We start from the raw sequence: 25,462 nt of genomic DNA, 5'->3' as shown, positions 1-25,462 counted from the left end.
CCTCCAGCTCTGTTTTTCTTTCTCAAGACTGCTCTGGCTGTTCAGGGTCTTTTGTGTTTCCATACAAATTGTAAAAAATTTTTGTTCTAATTCTGTGAAGAATTCCATTGGGGGACTTCCCTGGCGGTCCAGTGGTTAAGAATCCGCCTTCCAACGCAGGGGACGTGGGTTTGATCCCTGGTCGGGGAACTAAGATCCCACATGCCTCAGAGCAATTAAGCCCATGCACCGCAGCTAGAGAGAAGCTCACATGCCGCAACTAAGACCTGATGCAGCCAAAAAATATAAATAAATAAATTAAAAAAAAAGAATACCATTGGTAGTTTAATAGAGTTTGCACTGAATCTGTAAATTGCTTTGGGTAGTATAGTCATTTTCACAATATTAATTCTACCAATCCAAGGATATGGTATATTTCTCCATCTGTTTATGTCATCTTTGATTTCTTTCATCAGTGTTTTATAGTTTTCTGATTACAAGTCTTACACCTCCTTAGGTAGGTTTGTTCCTAGATATTTATTATTTTTGTTGTGATGGTATATGGGAGTGTTTCCTTAATTACTCTTTCTGATTTTTGTTGTTAGTGTATAGGAATGCCAGAGGATTCTGTGCGTTAATTTTGTATCCTGCAACCTCACCAAATTCATTGATTAGTTCTAGTAGTTTTCTGGTGCCATCTTTAGGATTTTCTATGTATAGTATCATGCCATCTGCAAACAGTGACAGCTTTACTCCTTTTCCAATTTTACAAATTGTATACAGATTATACAAATTATAAAAATTCCAATTATGCAAATTCCTTTTATTTCTTTTTCTTCTCTGATTGCTGTGGCTAGGACCTCCAAAACTATGTTGAATAAGAGTGGCAAGAGTGGACATCCTTGTGTTGTTCCTGATCTTAGTGGGAATGCTTTCAGTTTTTCACCATTGAATATGATGTTTGCTGTGGTTTGTCATATGTGACCTTTATTATGTTGATGAAGGTTCCCTCTATGCCCATTTTCTGGAGAGTTTTTGTCATAAATGGGTGCTGAATTTTGCTTTTTCTGCATCTATTGAGATGATCATATGGTTTTTATTCCTTAATTTGTTAATATGGTGTATCACATTGATTGATATGCGTATATTGAAGAATCCTTGCATACCTGGTATAAATCCCACTTTATCATGGTGTATGATCCTTTCAATATGCTGTTGGATGCTGTTTGCTAGTATTTTGTTCAGGATTTTTGCATCTGTGTTCATCAGTGATATTAGTTTATAATTTTCTATTTTTGTGATATATTTTTCTAGTTTCGATATTAGGGTGATTGTGGCTTCATAGAATGAATTTGGGAGTGTTCCTCTCTACAATTTTTTGGAAGAATTTGAGAAAGATGGGTGTTAGCTCTTCTGTAAATGTTTCATAGAATTCGCCTGTGAATCCATCTGGTCCTGGACTTTTGTTTGTTGGAAGATTTTTAATTACAGTTTCAATTTCATTATTTGTGATAGGTCTGTTTATATTTTCTAATTCTTCCCTGTTCAGTCTTGGAAAATTGTACCCTTCCAAGAATTTTTCCATTTCTTCATGGTTGTCCATTTTATTGGCATATAGTTGTTTGTAGTATTCTCTTATAATCCTTTGTATTTCTGCAGTGTTAGTTGTGATTTCTCATTCTAATTTTATTGATTTGTATCCTCTCCCTTTTTTTCTTGATGAATCTGGTTAAAGGTTTATCAACTTTGTTTATCTTCTCAAAGAACCAGCTTTTAGTTTTATTGATCTTTGTTATTGTTTCCTTCATTTCTATTTCATTTATTTCTGCTCTGATATTTATGATTTCTTTCCGTCTACTGACTGGGTTTTCCTTGTTCTTCTTTCTCTAGTTGCTTTAGGTGCATGTAGGCTTAGATTGTTTGTTTGAGATTTTTCTTATTTCTTGAAGTGAGATTGAATTGCTATAAACTTCCCTCTTAGAACTGCTTTTGCTTAGTCCCATAGGTTTTGGATCATTGTGTTTTCTTTGTCATTTGTTTCTATGTATTTTAAAATTTCTTCTTTGATCTCTTCAATGCTCTTTTGGTTATTTAGTAGTGCCCTGTTTAGCCTCCATTTATTTGTGTTTTTTTTACAGATCTTTTTCCTGTAATTGACTTCTCATCTCATAGTGTTGTGGTCAGAAAAGACACTTGATATGATTTCAGTTTTCTTAAATTTTCCAAGGCTTGATTTGTGACCCAAGATGTGACCTGTCCTGGAGAATATTCCATGTGCACTTGAGAAGAAAGTGTATTCTGCCACTTTTGGGTGGAATGTTCTATAAATATCAATTAAATCTATCTGATCAATTGTGTCATTTAAAGCTTGTGTTTTCTTATTTATGTTCTGTTTGGATGACCTGTCCATTGGTGTAAGTGGGGTGTTAAGGTCCCCTAATATTATTGTGTTGCTGTCGATTTCCCCTTTCATGGTTTTTAGCATTTGCCTTATGTATTGAGGTGCTCCTTTGTTGGGTACATAAACATTTATAATCGTTATATCTTCTTGGATTGATCCATTGATCATTATGTTGTGTCCTTCCTTGTTTCTTGTGACAGTCTTTATTTTAGGTCTATTTTATATGATATGAGTATTGCTACTCCAGCTTTCTTTTGATTTCCATTTGCATGGAATATCTTTTTCCATCCCTTCACTTTCAGTCTGTATGTGTCCCTAGGTCTGAAGTGGGTCTCTTGTAGACAGCAAATATATGCGTCTTGTTTTTGTATCCATTCAGCCAGTCTGTGTCTTTTGGTTGGGGCATTTAATCCATTTACATTCAAGGTTATTATTGATATGTATATTCCTGTTACCGTTTTCTTAATTGTTTTGTGTTTGTTTTTGCGGGTCTTTTTCTTCTCTTTTGTTTCCCACCTAGAGAAGTTTCTTTAGCATTTGTTGTGAAGCTGGTTTGGTGGTGCTGAATTGTCTTAGCTTTTACTTGTGTGAAAAACTTTTGATTTCTCTGTTGAATCTGAATGAGATCCTTGCTGGGTAGAGTAATCTTGTTGTAGGTTTTTCTCTTTCATCGCTTTAAATATATCCTGCCACTCCCTGCTGGCCTGTAGAGTTTCTGCTTAAAAATCAGCAGGTATCCTTATGGGGATTCCTTTGTACGTTATTTTTGTTTTTCCCTTGCTGCTTTTAATATTTTTTCTTCGAATTTAATTTTTGTTACTTTGCTTAATATGTGTCTTGGTGTGTTTCTCCTAGGGTTTATCCTGTATGGGACACTCAGTGCTTCCTGGACTTGGGTGACTACTATTTCCTTTCCCATGTTAGGGAAGTTTTCCACTATAATCTCTTCAAATATTTTCTCAGACCCTTTCTTTTTCTCTTCTTCTTCTGGGACCCCTATTTTTTGAATGTTGTTGTGTTTAGTGTTGTCCCAGAGGTCTCTGAGACTGTCTTCAATTCTTTTCATTCTTTTCTCTTTGTTCTGCTCCTCAGCAGTTATTTCCACCATTTTGTCTTCCAGCTCACTTATTCATTCTTCTGCCTCAGTTATTCTGTTTTTGATTCCTTCTAGTGTATTGTTCATTTCAGTTAGTGTTTTGTTCATCTCTGTTTGTTTGTTCTTTAGTTCTTCTAGATCTCTGTTAAATATTTCTTGTATTTTCTCAATCCGTGCCTCCATTCTATTTCCAAGATTCTGGATCATCTTTACTATCATTACTATGAATTCTTTTTCAGGTAGATTGCCTATTTCCTTTTTATTTGTTTGGTCTTGTAGGTTTTTACCTTACTCCTTCATCTGTGACATACTTTTTTGCCATCTCATTTTTTTTTTTTTTTGATGAGTGGGATTATGTTTTGGTTTTACTGGTTGTTTGGCCTGAGGTTTCCAACACTGGAGTTTGTAGGCTGTTGGGTAGAGCTGGGTCTTGGTGCCGAGATGAGGACCTCTGTGACACCACTCCAATGAATATTCCCTAGGGTCTGAGGTTCTCTGTTAGTCTAGTGGCTCAGACTTGGAGCTCCCACTGCAGGAGCTTCAGCCCAACACCCTGCTCATGAACCAAGACCCCACAAGCTGTGCAGGGTAACCAAAAATAAAGAGAACAGTAATGAAGAGTAAAAAAATCAAATTAGACTAGGAAACTAACAGATATGTTAGAAAGAATGTAAAAATAAAAATATAGATGAAACAACAACTGGAATGTAAAACAGAATCAAAATAGTAAAAAAAGAGGAGAAGAAAGAAAGAAAAAAAAAAGGGTGGAAAAGGCCTTGGAGGTGGAGGGCGAGCCTAAGCAGGGGCAGGGTTTGGGTGGTGGGTGAGGCCTATGCTTAGGACTCACAGGGTTGGAGAAAGCCCTTGGGGGCGGGTGGTGAGTGGGGCTTAGGCTCAATGGAACTGAAGGGGCCCAGGCGTGCCTCTGGTCTCACAGGGTGGGAGACCCCACCTAGGAGCACAGCAGGCTTCACGTGCCAGAGTTGCCAGGGCAGTCACCCTCTGCTCCTCTCCTGCTCCTCGGGTCCTGGATGGCCTCTCCCACCTGCCTCTCCTCTTCTCCCCCAGCCTCCCTCCTATGCCCCCAGGACCAACATAGCCAGGAGGGTGCTTTTTTTCTGTGGAATCTAATTTAAAAAAAAAAACATACAAATGAACTTATTTACAAAACAGAAAGAGACTCACAGATATCGAAAACAAATGTATGGTTACCAAAAGGGAAAGGTGGGAGGAGAGATACATTAGGAGGTTGGGAATAACATATACACACTAATATATATAAAATAGATAACCAAAAAGTACCTACTGTATAGCACAGGGAACTCTATTCAATGTTCTGTAATAACCTATATGGGAAAAGTATCTGAAAAAGAATAGATATGTGTATATGTATAACTGAACAACTTTGCTAAACACCTGAAACTAACACAAAATTGTAAATCAACTATACACAATAAAAATTTTAAAAAATGAATAAGATTAAAAAAATTTCTAGGCAGGGAGTTCCCTGATGGTCCAGTGGTTAAGACTCCATGCTCCCAATGCAGGGGGCCTGGGTTCAGTCCCTGGTTGGGGAACTAAGATCCCACATACTGCAACTAACTGCTCACCACAACTAGAGAAGCCTGCCTGCTGCAACAAAGAGCCCATGTGCCGCAACAAAGATCCAGCACAGCCAAAATAAATAAATAAAATTTAAAAAAGTCTCCATGCACATTCAGCCAGGTAAAAAGTGTTCAAGATAACAGAGAAAATAAATTAATACTGAAAGATCTACAAAAATATTTATGAATAGATTCCCATTGTCCTAGATGCTTCTATAACCGTACTTCTATCGTGAGTTCCCAGTACTGGCTCAGTTATAAATTACATGAAGAAATAAAGGAATGTATAGACAGTGGAGCTAGGCCAAAGATATCTCCTTGATGCATTAATTGTTCAGACCAAAAATTAGTTAATGTTAATTTTAAACACATTTCAAGTTATGCAGCCTAATTATATTAACTATGTTAGGGTCCTGAAAGTCTTGTCTGTGATCACATATATGAACACTTTGGTTTTACTCTGTCTCAAGGCCTAAGATTGTTCCTGGTCTGGACAGATGTATCATTCATCATGTAGAATGCCAGGAAAGCAAATTTAAATGGAGAAAATCATTTACAGTTATTGGAAAACTACTCAAAGCTAATTGGGGGTCTGATTTTTTTTTTTTAAAAGAAATTACATGGGAGGAAAGAAAGATAATATTAATTATCTTGTGGAATTAAATTCAGTAAAGAAAAAAAGCCACATGTTTTATTTATGACAAAACATTTAAAATGCCTTCTTAAATATTTAACTTCTATAGTTATAACTATTTGCTAGGACATTGCTAAGTTTCACATGCATTATCATGTTGAATATCTGCTACAGCTTTTTTTTTTTTTTTTTTTTTCTGGTACATGGGCCTCTCTCTGTTGTGGCCTCTCTTGTTGCGGAGCACAGGCTCCGGACGCGCAGGCTCAGTGGCCATGGCTCACGGGCCCAGCCGCTCCGCGGCATGTGGGATCCTCCCGGACCAGGGTACGAACCCGTGTCCCCTGCATCGGCAGGCGGACTCTCAACCACTGCACCACCAGGGAAGCCCCTACGGGTTTTTGTTTTTTTTTTTTTACATCTTTATTGGAGTATAATTGCTTTACAATGGTGTGTTAGTTTCTGCTTTATAACAAAGTGAATCAGCTATACATATACATATGTTCCCATATCTCTTCACTCTTGCGTCTCCCTACAGGTTTTTGAAGTTGATGCTGTTGGTATTTTTTTAGGTAAAGAAACTGAGATTTTAGGATGTTGGAGCAGCTTTTCCAGAAAGCATAAAAAGCAAACAGGAGAGCCTTAGGCCCTTGTGGTCCATGGGCTGGAAGCACTGGCATCACCTGGGAACTTGGGAGAACCTCAGCCCCACCCAGACCTAGGAACAAGTCTGCATTTTTATTTTTTTTAATTTATTTTATTGAAGTATAGTTGATTTACAATGTTGTGTTAATTTCTGCTGTACAGCAAAGTCATTCAGTTATACATATATATACATTCTTTTTCATATTCTTTTCCATTATGGTTTATGGCAGGATATTGAGTATAGTTCCCTATGCTATACAGTAGAATCTTGTTGTTTATCCATCCTGTATACAATAGTTTGCATCTGCTAATCCCAGCCTCCCAGTCTATCCCTCCCCCAACCCTTCCCCACTGGTAACGATAAATTCGTTCTCTAAGTCTGTGACTCTGTTTCTGGTGTGTAAATAAGTTCATTTGTATCAGTTTTGTAGATTCTGCATATGAGCAGTATCATATGATATTTGTCTTTCTCTGCCTGACATAATTTCACTTAGTATGATAATCTCTAGTTATATGTATGTTGCTGCAAATGGCATTATTTCATTCCTTTTTATGGCTAAGTAATATTCCATTGTATATATGTACCACACCTTCTTTATCCATTCATCTTTCAATGGACATTTAGGTTGCTTCCATGTCTTAGCTGTTGTAAATAGTGCTACAATGACCTTGGGGTGCGTGTGTCTTTTAGAATTATGGTTTTCTCTGGGTGTATTCCCAGGAGTGGGATTGCAGGGTCATATGGAAACTCTATTTTTAGTTTTTTAAGGAACATCCATACTGTTTTCCACAGTGGCTGCACAACTTACATTCCCATCAACAGGGTAGCAGGGTTCCCTTTTCTCCACATCCTCTCCAGCATTTGTTATTTGCAGACTTTTTAATGATGGCCATTCTGACTGGTGTGAGGTGGTACCTCATAGTTTTGATTTGCATTTCTCTAATAATTAGCAATGTTGAGCATCTTTTCATGTGCCTGTTGGCCATCTGTATGTCTTTGGAGAAATGTCTATTTAGGTCTTCTGCCCATTTTTCGATTGGGTTATTTATTTATGTTATTGAGTTGTATGAGCTGTTTGTATATTTTGGAAATTAAACCCTTGTCGGTCACATCATTTGCAAATATTTTCTCTCAGTGTGTAGGTTGTTTTTTCCTTTTGTTTATGGTTTCCTTTTCTGTGCAAAAGCTTGTAAGTTTGATTAGTTCCCATTTATTTATTTTTATTTTCATTTCTATTGCCTTGGAAGACTGACCTTAGAAAACAATTGTTGATTTATGTCAGAGAATGTTTTGCCTATGCTCTCTTCTAGGAGTTTTAAGGTATCGTGACTTATATTTAAGTCTTTAAGCCATTTTGAGTTTATTTTTGTGTATGATGTGAGGGAGTGTTCTAACTTCATTGATTTACATGCGGCTGTCCAGCTTTCCCAACTCCACTTGCTGAAGAGCAGAGTCTGCATTTTAAAAAGATCCCCCGTAATTTATGTGCATGTTGAAGCTTGAGAAATAATGCTTTATTTTACAGATTCCATGTTCATAATTCCTACAGAGTCCTTCGTCAAAGGGATGTCTAAGATAAAAACTTCATTAAGAATATTAACTGACTCTGATATGAATTTGGAGAGATTTAAAGTAATCCCTTTTTTCTGGTTATATGTCCAAATTTTGTGGATTTCAAATAAATTTTTTCTTCCAGTTTTATTGAGCTGTAATTGACATACAGTACTTTATAAGTTTAAAGTGCACAGCATAATAATTTGACTCATATACATCAAGAAATGATTACCACAATAAGTTTAGCAAACATCCATCATCTCTTAGAGAAAACATTAAAGGAAAAGAAAAAAATTAAAATCGACTTGGAATGGCTGAGATGATGCAGTAAGAAGACCTGACCTCACCTCTTCCCATGAGGACCTCAAAATTACAACTATTTATAGATCAACTGTCTATGAGAACAACCTGAGGACCAGCAGAAGAGATCATCTACAACTAAAGGCATAAAGAAGGAGCCACAACAAAAGGGGTAGGAGGGGCGGATATGAGGTTTAGTGAAGACCCATGCCCGTGGGCAGGAGGATAATCACAGTTGCGGAGGTTCTCCTCAAGGAGCGAGGGCTCTCAGCCCCACTTCAGGCTCCCAGCCCGGGGGTCCTGCACTAGGAAGATGAGCCTCGAGAATGTTTGGCTTTGAAGGCCAGCAAGCCTTGCTTTAGGGAGTCCCAGAGGACTGTGGGAAAAGACAATTTGTCCTTAAAGGGCAGAGTCAGGAGGTTGAAAGGAGCCTGGGACAGACCCTCTTGCTGATGGTGGAGAGTCTCCAGACAGGCTGAGGTAGCTGGGGCTCACCCTGGGGACAAGGACAGGCCTTTCAGGAGCTCTTTCTCCGTGTGGACACTGGAGCTGGTAGGTGCCATTTTGGAGTCCTCCCTCTAGCCTATTAGTGCTGGGACCTGGCCCCCCCATCCAATGGTCAGCACCAGTCCTGGCATGCCCCGGCTAAGCAGCCAACTGATCAGAGACACAGACCCATCCACCAGCAGGCCGCCTGCCCTCAGCTCCCTCATCCCCTTGTTGCCCAGGACCTGGCCTTGACCAACAGAGGGGGCGTGAATCAGCCCCACCCACCAGTGGGCCAGCATTAGCGCTAGGACACCCAGGGCCCTCCAGCTAGCTGTCAGGACCCAGACATGCCCATCAGTGGGCTGACACCAGATCCCTGGGTCTGGAATTCAAGACCCCAAGACCCAACTCCACCCACCAGCTGGCTGACAGAAGCTATGGAACCCCCAGAATCCTGCAGAGAGAGATCCTGGGACACAGCTCTACCCACCAGTGGGCCAGCACTTTCCCTGGGACCCCTTGGGCCCTGGTCCTTCACAGCAGATGGCTGACACCAGCTCTAGAATCACCGGGCCCCACAGCCAGAGAGCCTGGTTCTTGGCTCTGCCCACTAGAGGGTCTGCACCAGCCCCAAGATGCCCTGGGCCTTGGTCCCACCCATCAGTGGGCTGACACCAGCTCCAAGAAACCCTGGACACTGCAGCCAACTGCATCAGGAACTGCCCCCACACATCAGTGGACCAGAACCAGGCCTTGGAAGCTCCCTCCACCCCACCTTCCACACCAGGCCCCAAACTCACTCACAAGCAGGCTAACACTGACTCCCGGAAACCTCTAGCCCACAACCATCCACCCCAGTATCTCCCCTGCCAACCACTGGGCCAGCACCAGGACCAGGACTCCCTGGGCCCTGCAGCAAGCCATGCCTGGGCCCAGCCCTGATCAACAGCAGGTGCAGCCTCCACACTAGGCAGGGCCTGGCAACCAAATGGGCCAGGGTGCAACTTCACCTACCAGTGCCCCCACAGCAGTCAGTCCCCCACAACAAAAGCACCCACATGACCCACTGAGGGGGCACCCCTGGAGCATTTAGGGGAGTATGTTTCCTGCTTAAGTCCACTTCTCCAACATCGGGAAATGTAACCAACCACCAAATATATAGAAATGAAAAGAGAATTAGGAAAAATGAGGTGACAGAGGAACATGTTTCCAATGAAGGAACAAGATGTAACCCCAGAAGAAGGACTAAGTCGGTTGGAGATAATCAACCTCTCTTCAAGATAATGAAGGTAAAGATGATCAAAGAACTTGGGAGAAGAATGGATGAACCCTGTAAGAAGTTAGAAGTTTCTAAGAAAGAGTTAAAAAGTATAACTAACCAAAGAGCTGAAGAATAAAATAACTGCAATTTAAAATACACTGGAAGGAATCCATAGTAACTTAGATGATACAGAGGAATGAATCAGCAAACTGGGATACCAAATAGTGGAAATTGCTCAAACAGAATAGAAAAAAGAAAAAAAACTTGTAAAATGAGAGTTTGAGAGACTTCTGGAACAACATCAAGCATCCTGATTCTCACATTATAGGGGCCCCAGTAGGAGTAGAGAGGAATAAAGGGACAGAGAAGTTATTTGAAAACCTATTGGCTGAAAAGTTCCCTAACCTGTGAAAGAAAGGTGACATCCAGGTCCAGGAAACACAGAGAGTCCCAAATAAGATCAACCCAAAGATGTCTACACATTGTAATTAAAATGGCAAAAATTAAAATAAAGAGAGAATATTAAAAGCAGCAAGGGAAAAGCAACTAGTTCATACAAGGGGACTCCCATGAGGCTATCACCTGACTTTTAGCCGAAACGGCAGGCCAGAGGAAGTGGCATGATATATTTAAAGCAGTGTGAGGAAAAAAACCTACAACCAAGAATACGGTACCAGGGAAGTCTATCATTCAGATTCAAAGGAGATATAAAGAGTTTTGCAGACAAACGAAAGCTAAGACAGTTCAGCACCACCAAACCAGCTTTACAAGAAATGCTAAAGGGACTTTTCTAGAAAGACCACAACTAGAAATACGAAAATTGCAAAAGGGAAAATCTCATTGATGAAGGCAAATATACATTAAAGGTAATAGATCAAAATTAGTAGAGAGGTTAAAAGACAGAAATAGTAAAATCATCTGCATCCACAATAAGTAGTTACAGAAACATGTAATATGATGTCAAAAACAGTAAACTTGGTGGGGGAAGTAAAAATGCAGGATTGCTAAAAGATATTTGAATTAAGAGATCAGAAATTTAAAATAATCATGTATAACTAAAAAGCTACAGTAATCAAAACAGTATGGTATTGGCACAGAAACAGACACTTGGATAAATTGAACAGGATAGAAAGCCCAGTAAGAAACCCATGTACTTACGGTCAATTCATCTACCACAAAGGAGTTAAGAATACCCAGTGGTGATAAGGCAGTCTCTTCAATAAGTGGTGCTGGAAAACTGGACAACTACATGGAAAAGAATGAAATTAGAACATTCTCTAACACCATAGACAAAAATAAGCTCAAAATGGATAAAGACCTAAATGTAAGATTGATATTCTAAAACTAGAGGAAAACATAGGCAGAACACTCTTGCACATTGGCCTTAGCAATATTGTTTTTGGATCTGTCTCCCAAAGCAAAGGAAATATAAACAAACATAAACAGGTGGGACCTAATTAAACTTAAAACCTTTTGTACAGCAAAAGAAACCATCAACCAAACGAAAAGAGAACTTACTGAATGGGAGAAAATATTTGCAAATGATATGACCCATAAGGGATTAATATCCAATGTATATAAATAGCTCATACAGCTCAACATTAAAAAAAAACAACCTGATTAAAGAATGGTCAGAAGACCTGAATAGATATTTTTCCAAATAAGGCCAACAGGTAGATTAAAATGCTCAACATGGTTAATTATCAGAGTAATGCAAATCAAATCCACAGTGAGATATCATCTCACACCTGTCAGAATGGTTATCATCAAAAGGAACACAAATAACAAATGTTGGCGAGGATGTAGAGAAAAGAGAACCCTTGTACACTGTTGGTAGGAATGTAAACTGGTGCAGACACTGTGGAAAACAATATGGAGCCTTCTCAAAAAAACTAAAAATGGAACTAGCATATGACCGAGCAGTTCCACTCCTGGGTATATGTCCAAAGAAACCCAAATATGCTAATTTGAAAAGATACATGCTCTGCAGTGTTCATAGCAGCATTGTTTACAATAGCTAGGATATGGAAGCAACCTAAGTGCCCATCAACAGATGAATGGATAAAGAAGATGTGACATATATATATGTGTCACATTTCTAGATGTATCTCTCTCTCTCTCTCTCTCTGTGTGTGTATGTGTGTGTGTGTGTGTGTATATATATATATATATATATATATATAATGGAATACTACTCAGCCATAAAAAAGAATGAAATAATGCCATTTGCAGCAACATGAATGGACTTGGAGGGCATTATGCTAGGTGAAATAAATCAGACAGGGAAAGACAAATACTGTATGATATCACTTATATGTGGAATCTAAGAAACACAAGAAACTAGTGAATATAATAAAAAAGAAGCAGACTCACAGATATAGAGAACATACTAATGATTACCAGTGGGCAGAGGGAAGGGGAGAGGGTCAATAAAGGGGTAAGGGAATAAGAGGTACAAACTATAGGTATGAAATAAGCTACAAGGATATATTGTACAACATGGGGAATATAGCCAATATTTTATAGTGACTACAAATGGAGCATAACCTTTAAAAATTGGGAATCACTGTATTGTACACCTGTAACTTATATAATATTGAATAGCAACTATACTTCAATAAAAACAAATTAAAAAATAAAATAAACACACATATACACATATATATGTGTATATATTTTATATATATAATATATACAGAGATAGAGAAAAATTGTTATTGTTGTATATAAACCTCATGGTTACCACAACCCAAAAATCTATACTAGATAACACACAAAAAATGAGAAAGGTATCCAAACATAAGATAGTTATCACATCACAAGGGAAGTGAACAAAGAAAGAAAGGAACAAAAAAGAATTATAAAAACAATTAATAAGGGAGATTGGGATTGACATATACACTACTATGTATGAAATAGATAAGTAATGAGAACCTACTGTATAGCACAGGGAACTCTACTCAATACTCTGTGGTGACGTAAATGGGAAGGAAATCCAAAAAAGAGGGGGTATATGTATATGTATAGCTGATTCACTTTGCTGTATAGCAGAAACTAATACAACATTGTAAAGCAACTATAGTCCAATGAAAATTAATTAAAAAAACAATTAACAAAATGGCAATAAGTACATATCTATCAATAATTACTTTAAATGTACATGGACTAAGTGCTCCAATCAAAAGACATAGATTGGCTGAGTGGATACACAAACTGGACCCATATATATGTTACCTACAAGAGACTCATTTCAGATCTAAAGACACACACAGCCTGAAAGTGAGGGGAGTAACAAGTATTCTGTACAAATGGAAATGAAAAGAAAGCTGGGGTACTAATACTTATACCAGACAAAATAGACTAAAATGAAGACTGTAACAATAGATAAAGAATGACATTAAATAGTGATCAAGGGATCAATCCAAGAAGTTACAACAATTGTAAGTGTATATGCACCCAACGTAGGTCCATGTAAATACATGAAGAAAATATTAACAGACAAAAAGGGAGAAATTGACAGTAAATAACAGCAGACTTTATAGCCATTCTGATAGGTGTGAGATGTTATCTTATTGTGGTTTTGATTTGCATTTCCCTAATGATTAGTGATGTTGAGCATTTTTCATGTGTCTGGGGGCCATCTGTATGTCTTCTTTGGAAAAATGTCTATTCTGGTCTTTTGCCCATGTTTTAATCAGGTTGTTTGGTTGGTGTTTTTTTGTTTTGTTTTGTTTTTAAATAAATTTATTTATTTATGTATTTTTGGCTGTGTTGGGTTTTTGTTGCTGCACATGGGCTTTCTCTAGTTGAGGCAGCTCTCTACTCTTCATTGTGGTGTGCGGGCTTCTCATTGCCATGGCTTCTTTTGTTGTGGAGCATGGGCTGTAGGTGTGCAAGCTTCAGTAGTTGTGGCTCACGGGCTCAGTAGTTGTGGCTTGTGGACTCTAAAGCTCAGGCTCAGTTGTTGCGGTGCATGGCCTTAGTGCTCCATGGCATGTGGGATCTTCCCAGACTAGTGCTTGAACCTATGTCTCCAGCATTGGCAGATGGATTCTTAACCACTGCGCCACCAGGGAAGTCCCTTGTTTTTTATTGTTGAGTTGTATGAGTTCTTTGTATATTTCGGATATTAACTCCTTATCAGATACATTGTTTGGATGTATCTTCATCCATTCAATTAGGCTGCCTTTCGTTGTTGTTGTTGTTCTTAGTTTCCTTCACTGTGAAAAAGGTTTTTAGTTTGACGTAGTCCCATTTGTTTAGTTTTGCTTTTGCTTTTCTTACCTGAGGTGACATATTCAAAAAAATATTGCTAAGACTGATGTCAAAGAGCATATTGCCTGTGTTTTCTTATAGTTTTATGGTTTCCAGTCTTATATTTATGTCTTTATCCATTTGAGTTTATTTTTGAATATGGTGTGAGAAAGTAATCCACTTTGATTCTTTTACATGTAGCTGTTCAGTTTTCCCAACATCATTTATTGAAGAGACTGTCTTTTCTCCACTGTATATTTTTGCCTCCTTTGTTGTAGATGAATTTGACCATATAAACTCAGGTTTATCTTTGGATTCTCTATTCTGTTCCGTGGATCTGTGTGTCTGTTTTTTTATTCCAGTACAATACTGTTTTGATTATGGTAGCTTTGTTGTGTAGCTTGAAATCAAGGAGTGTGATACCTCCAGCTTTGTTCTTTCTAAAGATGTTTTTGGCTATTTGGAATCTTTTGTGTTTCCATGCAGATTTAGGCTTATTTATTCTATTTCTGTGAAAAATGACTGTAGCATTTTGACACGGATTGCACTGAATCTGTAGATTGCCTTCTGGAATATTCAAATTTGCTAAATCTGTATTTTCTGCTTTTCATCTAAGCGTTTTAAGATCATTTTGTAAGAGTCAACTCCTTCATCTCCATTATATATATGGTCACTGGATTCTTAAAATGTTATAGTTTGATAGCTTCAAGTTCTTGTTATTCAGTGTATTAAAGGGGGGGGAGAGAGAGAGCGAGAGAGAGAGAGAGAGAGAGAGAGAGAGAGAGAGAGAGAGAGAGAGAGAGAAAGAGAAGTGATGATGGTGGTTTCTTTATATTAGGTTGAATAACTCTGGGGAACTGTGGAGGAACTGATCCTTTTAGACATGTGTTCTCTCCTGTATGTATGCTTTTTGGAAGGTGATCAATAATTATTATTCCTGTCTATAATCTTTGGCATTTAAATGTAACATACAGTTTATAGTCAAGTTCATTTCAATTATAAGAGGAAAAGCAAGTTTCAGGTATGAACTGTGAAACAGTCTGTGAAGAGGCTATGTGACCTACCCTTATTTATGAGCCTCTCAGGTTTAAAAGGCAAGGGAGTGACATGCAAATAGTGGCACTTTTAGAGATAATACTCGAGAATGGATGGGAAGACATGAGAATCGTTGTTTATTCTATAATCACCTGGAAGGCTTTTTAAAATGCTGATTGAGTCTTTCTTTGCCTAGATCTTCTAACTAACAGCTTTCTGACAGAGATTTTGCATCTTTAATAAGTTCCCAGGTGATTATGGTGCCCTCTCTTGCAGGAAATACACCTTGGGAACCACTGGACTAGAACTGGGAAGTCTGGTTAGGATCCTTTGCATTGATCTCTGCAAGTTATAATACAGAAGTAAATGCTGACAGTAGATTTAGGGAGGAAGGGGTAGATTTCAAGGATAGAGCAGACTTACAACTGACAGGACTTGTCAGACCAGAACATGCAGGTGAAGGGGGGGGGGTTGGATCTAGAATGATTTCTGGATTTCTAACTTTGATGGTGGACTGAAAATGGTGGTGCATGATCTCAACATATGGAATAAAAGAGGAGAAGCTGAGTAGGTTTTTGGGGTGGGCTTGATGACAAGTTTGGTATTAGACAAGTCAGATGGAGGTTTATGTGGGTAATTGAAGTGGAGATATTTGTTAGAAAAATAGGATACTGCTGAGGTTAAGATGCTGTTAAAAGAACACAGTTATATAAGTGCAGGCATACATGTTGATGGAGGAGAAAATATAGGTCATACATTGAAGAGAATATGGAGCTGAGAGCAGAACTCTGGGATATGCCAATATTTAATGTGAAATCAGAATAGTTCACCTTAAAAAAGCCTGAGCCAGACTGGCAGGAATCCTGGAGTACAGAGGGTCAACTTTAAAAATAAAATAGCCAGTTTTCTCAGCAGCATGAGTTTATTTGGTAATAACCAGGGGAATCGTAATTGGGGAAATAAATTCAAGCTTTTGACCACAGGGAAATGCGGAGAACAAAGGGCAGGAGCTTTTATAGAGAAAAGGGGAAGTGGGCGGGGCTCTCCTCTATAAAAGTTCATTGGAGGAAAGTGGGAGTTCAGGTTTCTCATTGGCTGAGCTGTGACATTTTCCATTGGCCGAGCTTGTTGCTGGGCGGTAAGAACATCTCCCTTCCTTTTCTACTGCCGGGGAAGTAGAGACCCCTTCCCATTGGAGGTGTGAGGACCCTCTCTTCCCGTTTGGGTGATTGACCCCCAGTGGTAGGCGTGAGAGCTCCCTGTGCAGGCCTTACAGACGCCAGTTTTAATTGAGGGTTAGAAATTAATTTTCACCAGAATTTTTATAAGGGTGTAATAAACATGTCAGCACAGCAGGAAGGTCAGACGACATACGGATGCAGACGTGCTCATTGTAATTAGGAACCGGCGGGGGGTGGGGTGGGGGGAGATAGGAAACCTTAGGAAAAGCAGTTTTTTCAGCGTAGCACAGATGAGACCCAGATTCTATTTATTTGAAGTTAGAAACATTTTTAGAACAGAATACATGCCTTCTGCTTTTCTGAAATTAAGTTTCTATTTTTTCAGCTCGGAAGAGGAAATTGTTATTGATAAAAATAGTTTAGGTATGAATGGATTCAAATTCAAGTTCTAAGCTGAATTAAATAAAATGTTTAAAGAGCAAACTGAGAATCAGTTTCTATGTCTTTCCTCTTAGGAGGCGCTGCTTCTTGTGGGGTGTTAATGTCCCTTTCCTCAGGAAGCTTTCAGAAATGACTGTGGGGTTTTTGCGGTTGGTTCTCCTGGAAGGGATTTGTCTTTTTCTCCACCCGTTTCCCTGATAGGGAACCAAGAATGCTATTATTCCTGTTGAGAATATTATCTTACACTGTGATTTGTTTGACAGCTGGGCATGATTATTTTATTAGTTTCCTAATTGATCAACTTAGGGCAGCTGTCACTTCTGGAATTTGACCTTAACATTTTTCTTTTCCTCCAGTGTTTTTCTAAGCAAATTTATAACAAAATGCTGAGAGTAAGTAGAAATTGCTGCTCTATGTAAGATCAGTTATCTGAGATAATAGTGTCATAAGCAGGATTTATCAGTGATGTGTTATAGTCTAGAAAACATAATTTAAACCTGCCTACATCTGTGTTAGGAAACTTCTCATGGGTTGTGTGGATTGACTCTTCCGGACTCTCTGGAAGGATTTGAGATTGAGCTAACACAGCCCGTTAGATTTGATGATTGTATCACAATTAATTAGTTGGAAAGTTCCTCCCAAAATGTGGGCCAAATGCAAAACAAGAGCAAATGCCAGTAAAATAGTGAGCTTTCTAAAAAACCTTCATAAAAGCACATTTTCTATTTTGTGGTCAAACTAATCTGATCTAACAGATTCTCTGCATACTTTTATTTTTTCCCTTTACTTATTGGCCAGTGTTTCAAGGTTCTGCATTTAAAAACAAAGAACACTTTTTAAATCTCAGGCTGCAAATGATCAGGTGTGTAACTGTTATTTTACAGAGACCAAACTAACTTCCTAGATGGTTAGAAATTTCAGTGATGGCAGATCAGGCTCTTACAAGGCAGGTAAAGAACCTGATGCTGAGGCTGCTGGTGAACAACAGGGCAAAGGCAGGGCTTTTGAAGACAGGAGAAGCAAAACCCAAAAGCTTGTTCACATCAGTTCTGGTACTTTAGCTGTTCTAAGTTATTTGTTCTTCATTTAGGATAAAAATAACATGCTCTTAAGCCTATCACTGAGTTCAAATAACATTTCTCCCTTTTCCTTTCTTTCTTGAACAGGTTGTCAAGTTACTAAGCAACAAAAGGTCACAAGCAGTTGGAATATTGATGTCTAGCCTTCACTTAGATATGAAAGATATACAACATGGTAAGTGAAAAATAAAAATTCAGCTTTTGAATACTCAAATTTGGGCCAAAGGATGTGCTGCTTAGTGGTAAAATTATTTCATACTTAGACTCTCTGTGTAGATTAAGATGAGTATGTTTCCTGTAACTGCTACCAAACTTTCTACCATGATTGTTTCTGGAAAGGTTACGAGTAATTTGGCTTCTGTGTTATTTCTGTATCTTGCTAAGAGCATGATTCTCATGTGACATGTTTAGTGTGCATTAGCAAATATTTAATTTTTGACTCATGAGAAATACTAGTCCCACTGTGCTCTGTACCTGATTTGACTTCTCTGTGCCATGTCCAAAGAGGGACTGGTGAACACTGGTGAGATCCAGATGTGGGCCGTGCCTCAGCCCCTGACGATACCTGGGGAGGATAGTCCACAGGAGAGGAAAATATGCTGAGAGTGAATCTCAGATGTTTGCTGAGCTAACATAAAGAAGAGGAATAAACCTAAGATTTTCTAATAGATCAGCTAAAACCAGTGTACGAGTTACATGAAAGCATGTTTTGATTGTTGTTGTTTTTAAAATGTCCTTATGATTAGAGACGTGGAAGAGTAGACTGGATTACCGTGTATAGTGATTAAATGAAAACTCAAAACTGTTGAAGAGGCTGCATGACCACTTGTCTCAGTGCCTTTAAAGCATTGAGTAAGTGATGGGACGTATTCTCTTCATCCTCCTGTTCCGAGAGGCTGTGAGATGCTGAAAGAATCACTCAAGCAGCTTTATTATGTGTAGCTTTTTAGGCTGGACAACTGGTCCCTCTTTTTTCAGTTCCTTGGGATGACGAGCGTGTAACCGCCAGGCTTCTCTCCACATACGGGGACCGAATTATTTTTGTAATAAGCATCAAAGATAATTTCAAGTTATTCTTACCTGTTTATGTTATTGTTGGTGATCCAGACGCATGGAAGCAGTAATAGCATGATATTTTGTTATTCTTTATGGTGTTGTTTTAATTTATATCTTTAACCAGGCTTATAAAATATTTTCTATATTTGGAAATAGGGTGATTTTTACCATTTTTAAAATGGCTTTCATGTCAGTATTTTAATACTTTACTATTGACAGGCATCCCTATGCTATATTGTCCTATCACACTTGTGCTGAAAGATATTGCCCGAAGGTGAATAGAGGAATTAAATTTATATTCAAAATGTCCCCTAAGCTGTTCAGAGCCTTAGAATAGATTTAAAGCAGATTAAATTATCCAATGGAATGTGTTTACCTGTTAACAAAATATGGTTTAAAAATCATGAAAACATTTACCTGGCTTTCCAGCTTACCCCCGTGTGAATGTGGATTCTATTTGGTAGGCTTAAAATAATGTGTGGAATAATTCATAAATAGCCCAAGCTTGTCCTGCCCTGTCAATCCGTGAGTAGCACAATCACAATTTAAATTTTTATTAAGCTGCTTTGGTGGTGAGGAGGCTTTCTCAAGTGGAAGCATTGGGGGTCGTTGTCATAGAACAGGACGCCAAGGCCGGCAACAAGAAACATTTGCTTTTCTAAAGCTGGCAGATGTAGCCCAGTCAAGCCATGGAATGAAATCTGAAATTAATGCTATGGTCCTTTCCTTCAATCGGATATTGCCTGGGTTGAGTTAGTAATGAGAACCTTCTGAGCAAAGGAGTCGACTAACGTGTGTGTGTGTGTGTGTGTGTGTGTGTGTGTGTGTGTGTGTGTGTGTGTGTGTGTGTGTGTGTGTGTGTGTGTGTGTGTGTGTGTGTGCGCGCGCGCGCGCCTTTCAGTGCCAGAAGCCCGAGTCTGCTGTGTGTTGTCGAGACTGCGGTGTCCGTGAGCAAATCACTTGTGGCCTCCATAGTAGAACTGACTTCTGTCAGGATGTGCCTCCACTGAGAAGTCCACGGAAGTGTAAACATCAATTGGTTTGGATGTGAAAGTGGCCACAGGATGTAACCAGACTTCTGGGGTCACCTTCCACAAGAGCAAACTAAGCTCTTTCAGTGGTTGTGTCTTTTGCTCAATGTCACGCAGCTTGTTTTATTTTATTTTATTTTTTTCATTGTGGTCTTCCGAGTCTTTATTAAATTAAGTTTTCTTTGAATACCTAGTTTACTGAGAATGTTTTTGTTTTTTAAACATCTTTATTGGAGTATAATTGCTTTACAGTGGTGTGCTAGTTTCTGCTTTATAACAAAGTGAATCAGCTATATGTATACATATATCCCCATATCCCCTCCCTCTTGCGTCTCCCTCCCACCTTCCCTATCCCACCCCTCTAGGTGGTCACAAAGCACCGAGCTGATCTCCCTGTGCGATGCGGCTGCTTCCCACTAGCTATCTATTTTGCGTTTGGTAGTGTATATAGCGCAGCTTGTTAATAGGACAGACTGACCTGCCCTCAGCCCTCCTCACTAACTACTCCTCCTCTCCCATCAGCACATGCTGCTCCTTGAAGACTGTGCTTTTCCTACAACCAGCACTGGCATCTCAAAAACAAAGCATGTGTAAGATGGTAAAAAACTGCAGGGATTTTCTTCTCTGTCTTCTTCCCTGTCAGATAACTCTAGGAAAGCTTAGAGCTGAGTTTCCTTTGTAATATTTCTATTGTAAAGTGCCGCATTGGAGTAATTAGGATGGGAGGTTTGGGTCATAGGTGCCAAAGGTCTGATCCTCCTCTTGTCACCGTATCTGTGTGTGTGTGTGTGTGTGTGTGTGTGTGTGTGTGTGTGTGTGTGGCGCTTATGATGGAGGCCTGAGCTGCTGTGATGCAGTTGTGAACGTGCCTGGTAAACTCTAAATTATCCTGCATATTGTAACAATTTTTAGATGGGAAGGGTGAAAATGGTGTGCACTTCTGAAAACTCCCACTCCAAGGGTTTAGAATAATTTAAACTCTAGGATGAAGGTACTTTTCAGAGATTTGCCCTAGTCTGTGCTGGGGGTCTGAGCAAATCTGCGTTTAGGATCTCCTTAAATCAGCCTCCAGAGGCCCCGTCAGGCAGGGCTAACTGTCCATCACTGCAGGAGTTGATTTCCCTGTGTGTAGCCGTTCGAGTCCCAGTTTATTGTCAAGAGGGTCTAGATTCTGTACTTTGGGTGGGCCCTGAGCTTTTGTATTTAGCCCCGGGCCCCAGAAACTGTCAGCACGAAGTTCAGATTTGTTGGGTCAGGCAGGGCAAAGGCAGGCTCTGAGCGAGCTCCTCTCTCAGGGCTTTCTCTTGCCTTTTGATTAGAATCCTAATTCCTATCTCATCAGCTCTTCGAAGACTTTAAGATATTTTACAAATATATTTTATCCAGCATTTTTATTTGTTCTCAACGGGAGGATTCCTTTAAATAATCTAGTATTATTCCCAGAAATTGGTATTATGAGAGTATCTACAGATTTGTAGTTTAGTGAAAATAAATTGAATTTTCTGTATAACTTTTGACCCATAAGGAGTCAGTGTGGTCTTCGCAACTCTTAGGTCCATTTTGGTAGATCATAGTCGCTGTAAAGGAATTCTGAATTTCATAAGGCTCAGCTTCCCCCCACCCCCCATCTCCAGTCTCGCTACTGGGTGGAAGGTCCACGTGGCTCATCATCCAGACTGGGATACCTTTGAGAGTGGAAGGGGTGCCATTAATAATACCGCCTGGGCAACAAGTGCTAAGGGGACATTTTGCAGGCACACAAGTAGTAAGGCGACCCTGCCACCAGATCAAATGAAGCAGTTTCTGATCTAATGCTCTCTTGTTTAGATATTTATTAAACCCTGGCCAGTAGGGTTACTGTAACCCTGAGGTTGTCTAGCTTTCGGTGGTTGGAGGTCCTCTCACCAATATCTTGCCTGAAAGGTTTGCTCTGCACCGATACAGACCCATCACAGAGGGAGCGATCTTTTGCCATCGGTATGCCGGAGACCCTGGAAATCCAGCGCAGCCAGGGCCGCAACCAGGGCTTTTCGGGACAAAGCCTTGGGTGGCCTCCTTAAGGACCCCAGCTGTAGATGACTCCGCGGGGTGTCTCGTGCTCAGCCTGTGGACGGAGGTGGCTGGGGCATGTCTAAGAGATTTCAGCTAATCCACAGACCTTGTATACCCTTAGTTTCACGTATTCGTGTACAAATGTGCAAGCCTCATCTATCGGAGGGCTGAGGACATTGCAGGAGCTGCCTCTGGAGTGTGGCCTTCTTATAGGCCACAGGGGCACCACCACCACCCTGAGGTGCAGGTGCCCCAAGTACTGAACCCTTAACTGGCTCACGTACCCTGTTACATTCCCTTGGTACACGTATGTCAACATCGATTACAGACACAGTAGCAAGGGGCACCTAAGAAAGTGTTTGATGGCCCCACCTGTGGAAACAAGTGTCACTGTCCACCCAGGAGTAGCCGCCCCAGGCTGATAAGGCCCAGGTTTCTTCCCTCTTTTGAATGTCTGTCCTGTTTAAAGCCTGCTGGTATTGTGAGCCGAGGGCAGTGAATACTAAATTGTGTCCTTGTTGAAATTTCTATCCCGTTCAAACGCGATTTATCAAAATTATGTGACTTGAAATTAAAGGGGTTAATTAAGTAAAACTAACTAGTATTCTGTTAGAAATATAGTTGATAAGTAAATGAAACCATGGTTGTTTTTATTTTTGGTCTCTAAGCCCAATAATTGCTTTTCAAGCACTTTTTAAAAAATTTTTTTTAAAAATGTAGTTAAGGGGTTTCCTTGGTGGTGCAGTGGTTGAGAGTCCGCCTGCCGATGCGGGGAACAGGGGTTTGTGCCCTGGTCCGGGCGGATCCCGTGTGCTGCAGAGCGGCTGGGCCCATGAGCAATGGCCGCTGAGCCTGTGCGTCCGGAGCCTGTGCTCCGCAACGGGAGAGGCCACAACAGTGAGAGGCCCACGTACCGCAAAAAAAAAAAAAAATAATAATAATAAATAAATAAATGTAGTTAAGGATACTTTACAAGGACAATAACATGTTTTAGATTTAAATCAGAAATTCCAGTGACGTCTGTCTGTCTCTCACCCCTCATTGGAACCGCATCACGTTGCTCATCTTTTGCTCTTTGGTCACTGGCTCAAAGGGGCTCAGAGCTGAGAAGCCTCTTCCTGATAACTGTATAGGAAGGAATTACATAAAGCAGCAGGTGCTTAGAAAGATAATTGCTCTTGACAAGCAGGATACACATTCTGAAACCTTTCTATCAGGATCCAAAGAGATGCACTCAGTATTGGTTTGAATTTTACCCCCACCCCCTCCCCCGATTATTACTGATAGTTGTGTAAAATGGTCCAGAGGAAGGGGGTAAATTTCCGTGTTGCAGTGAAGGGAATTGAGGCTTATAGATCAAGTGTGTCCGTGACTTCCCCTTAATAAGGGCATCTGTCCCCATGACTCTGAGTTCATGTTAGCTTGTTTCAGAGTGAGGACCTGTGTTATCTAGTAATATGCAAAAACAGAACTGGCAGGAGTACATAACACTTTTTCCTACCAATATGGAGTTTTAAAACTTAGCACAATATAAATTTAGCAAATTTGGTTTCTTGCTTTAAGTGTCATTTTATACAAATTCCCTTGTTTGCTTATTGACTCTGTTCCTTAGAGAAATGAAGTTGTGGATTTTTTTTCACATCTGTGAATTGAGTAAAAATATTTTAAAGAAAATTATTAATTAGTGGAGTTGCTTGTTCTTGATTGAACCAAACAAAATTTTTATAGAAAAAGCAATCTGGGCTAAGGTTATCAAATAACTGAAGCATATTGTGATTATTGTAAGTCTGGTGGTACATAGAGGTGGAACTTTCTGTGTCTCTCTTTTAGGTACCAGTTGCTCAGAGAGTATGTAGAGAAATACAGGATATCCCCCTAGTGTGGTCCTTGGGGGTGCCTGCTTTCATTCAGACTCACTGTCTAAGCATATTATTTCTTCTCAGTGTCTTTGCTTCCCTCGGTTTCCCTCTACTTTCTAGTGTAGTCTAGCAACGATGAGGGCGTGAGTTCTGGGGCCAGGCTCCCTGGATTCTGTTATGGACTGAATGTTCATGCCCCAACCCATCCCACCCCACCCCCATTCCTGCGTTGAAGTCCTAACCTCAAATGTGATGGTGTTTAGTGGGGACTTTGGGACATAATCAGGTTTAGATGAGGTCAAGAGGGCAGAACCCCCATGATGGGATTAGCATCCTAATAAGAAGAGGAGGAGAGACCAGGACTCTGTGAGCCAGGAAGAAAATCTGCCCCGGTTCCAGTCTCCAGAACCTTGAGACCTGAATTCCTGTTGTTTAAGCCACCCAGTCAAAGACAGATTTGGATCTCAGCCCTGCCACTGGTTAGGTAAGTAAACCTGGGAAAATTTCTTCATCTCTGTTCCTCACTTTCCTCACTAGTAAAAAGGGCTATTAAATGAGTTATTTCCTCTAAACACGTGCATACACGTTCACACACAAACACACAGATACACACACATTCACACATGCGTGCACATGAGCACACACACATAATCAGTATTAGTTGTCCTCCCCTTCCTGGGATCCTTAGGGGATGAGGTGTGTTTTCAGGCTTTGGGAGTGTTTGAAACTCCAGATTGGCCACCCAGGGAGCCGGGAGGATGTGAAGGTCTTTTTCCTCCTTCATGGCTCTGGGGGGTTCCACTACAAGCCTTGCCCGGGAGACAGCAGAGGGAGAAGAATGAAGGAGCTGTGCCCTGTGGTGGAATTCTCAAGTGACAGGTAGGAGGCGAGAAATGGGGGTTCAGGTTCAGGGGGCAAGTAACCGCGGCAGATTCGATTGTTCTTAGCTTGGGTTTTCCATCAGTATTACTGAAATGCTGAGTTAATACTGGGCTGTGTCCATTTCTCTTTTCTGAATGGAGACAAATATGAGAATTATGCGTAATAGCAGCTCCTAGAAGTTAAGTGTGGCTGCATCTTTGGCTGGTGCTTTATCTGCAAGGAGAGCAGTTTGTTTGGGTCTTCAAAGGCCGGGGTCTCCTGTAACTTTGTGCTTTCTTATTATCGTCTCTGTGCTTTGTGTCACCCACATTCCACGTGCATCGCTGGTGGGTCCTGGTGGCAGGGAAGATGGTGGAGGGAAGGAGTTAGGCTTTGGTGGTGAAATGAACCTTGGTGATGGACATGAGCAGAATCTAAGTACACGGACAGAGGCTTCTGTTTCCTGCTTTGACATACTATTTTCTTGAAAGGTGAGCTAGTTTCTAGCTTTGAGTGTAAAGTATAAGAACACTTAAAAATCCTGGAAATACCCTTTCTGAACTGTTGGAACTTTGTAGAATGTTTTGTGGTAACTCTTTCCCTGAGTATTCTGGTAGCCTACTCGTGGAGCAGTTTTTTACCCCACTGCCTG

At 40.1% G+C, this 25,462-nt stretch overlaps 1 protein-coding gene across 1 annotated transcript in view; it reads left to right on the top strand.

Moving 5' to 3' along the window:
- The window catches only part of FMN2 (formin 2), a 312,579-nt gene that overhangs the window by 157,768 nt on the left and 129,349 nt on the right, over window positions 1–25,462 (top strand). The window contains exon 7 of the mRNA XM_060126886.1: window positions 18,039–18,126. Coding sequence (XP_059982869.1) covers window positions 18,039–18,126 — 88 coding nt within the window. The remainder of the gene's footprint in view (window positions 1–18,038; window positions 18,127–25,462) is intronic.

This window comes from Lagenorhynchus albirostris, chromosome 16, assembly GCF_949774975.1.
Source record: "Lagenorhynchus albirostris chromosome 16, mLagAlb1.1, whole genome shotgun sequence".
NCBI classification, from domain to species: domain Eukaryota; kingdom Metazoa; phylum Chordata; class Mammalia; order Artiodactyla; family Delphinidae; genus Lagenorhynchus; species Lagenorhynchus albirostris.
The sequence above is the reverse complement of the archived record's forward strand: the minus strand, read 5'-3'. Positions and strand labels throughout refer to the sequence as shown.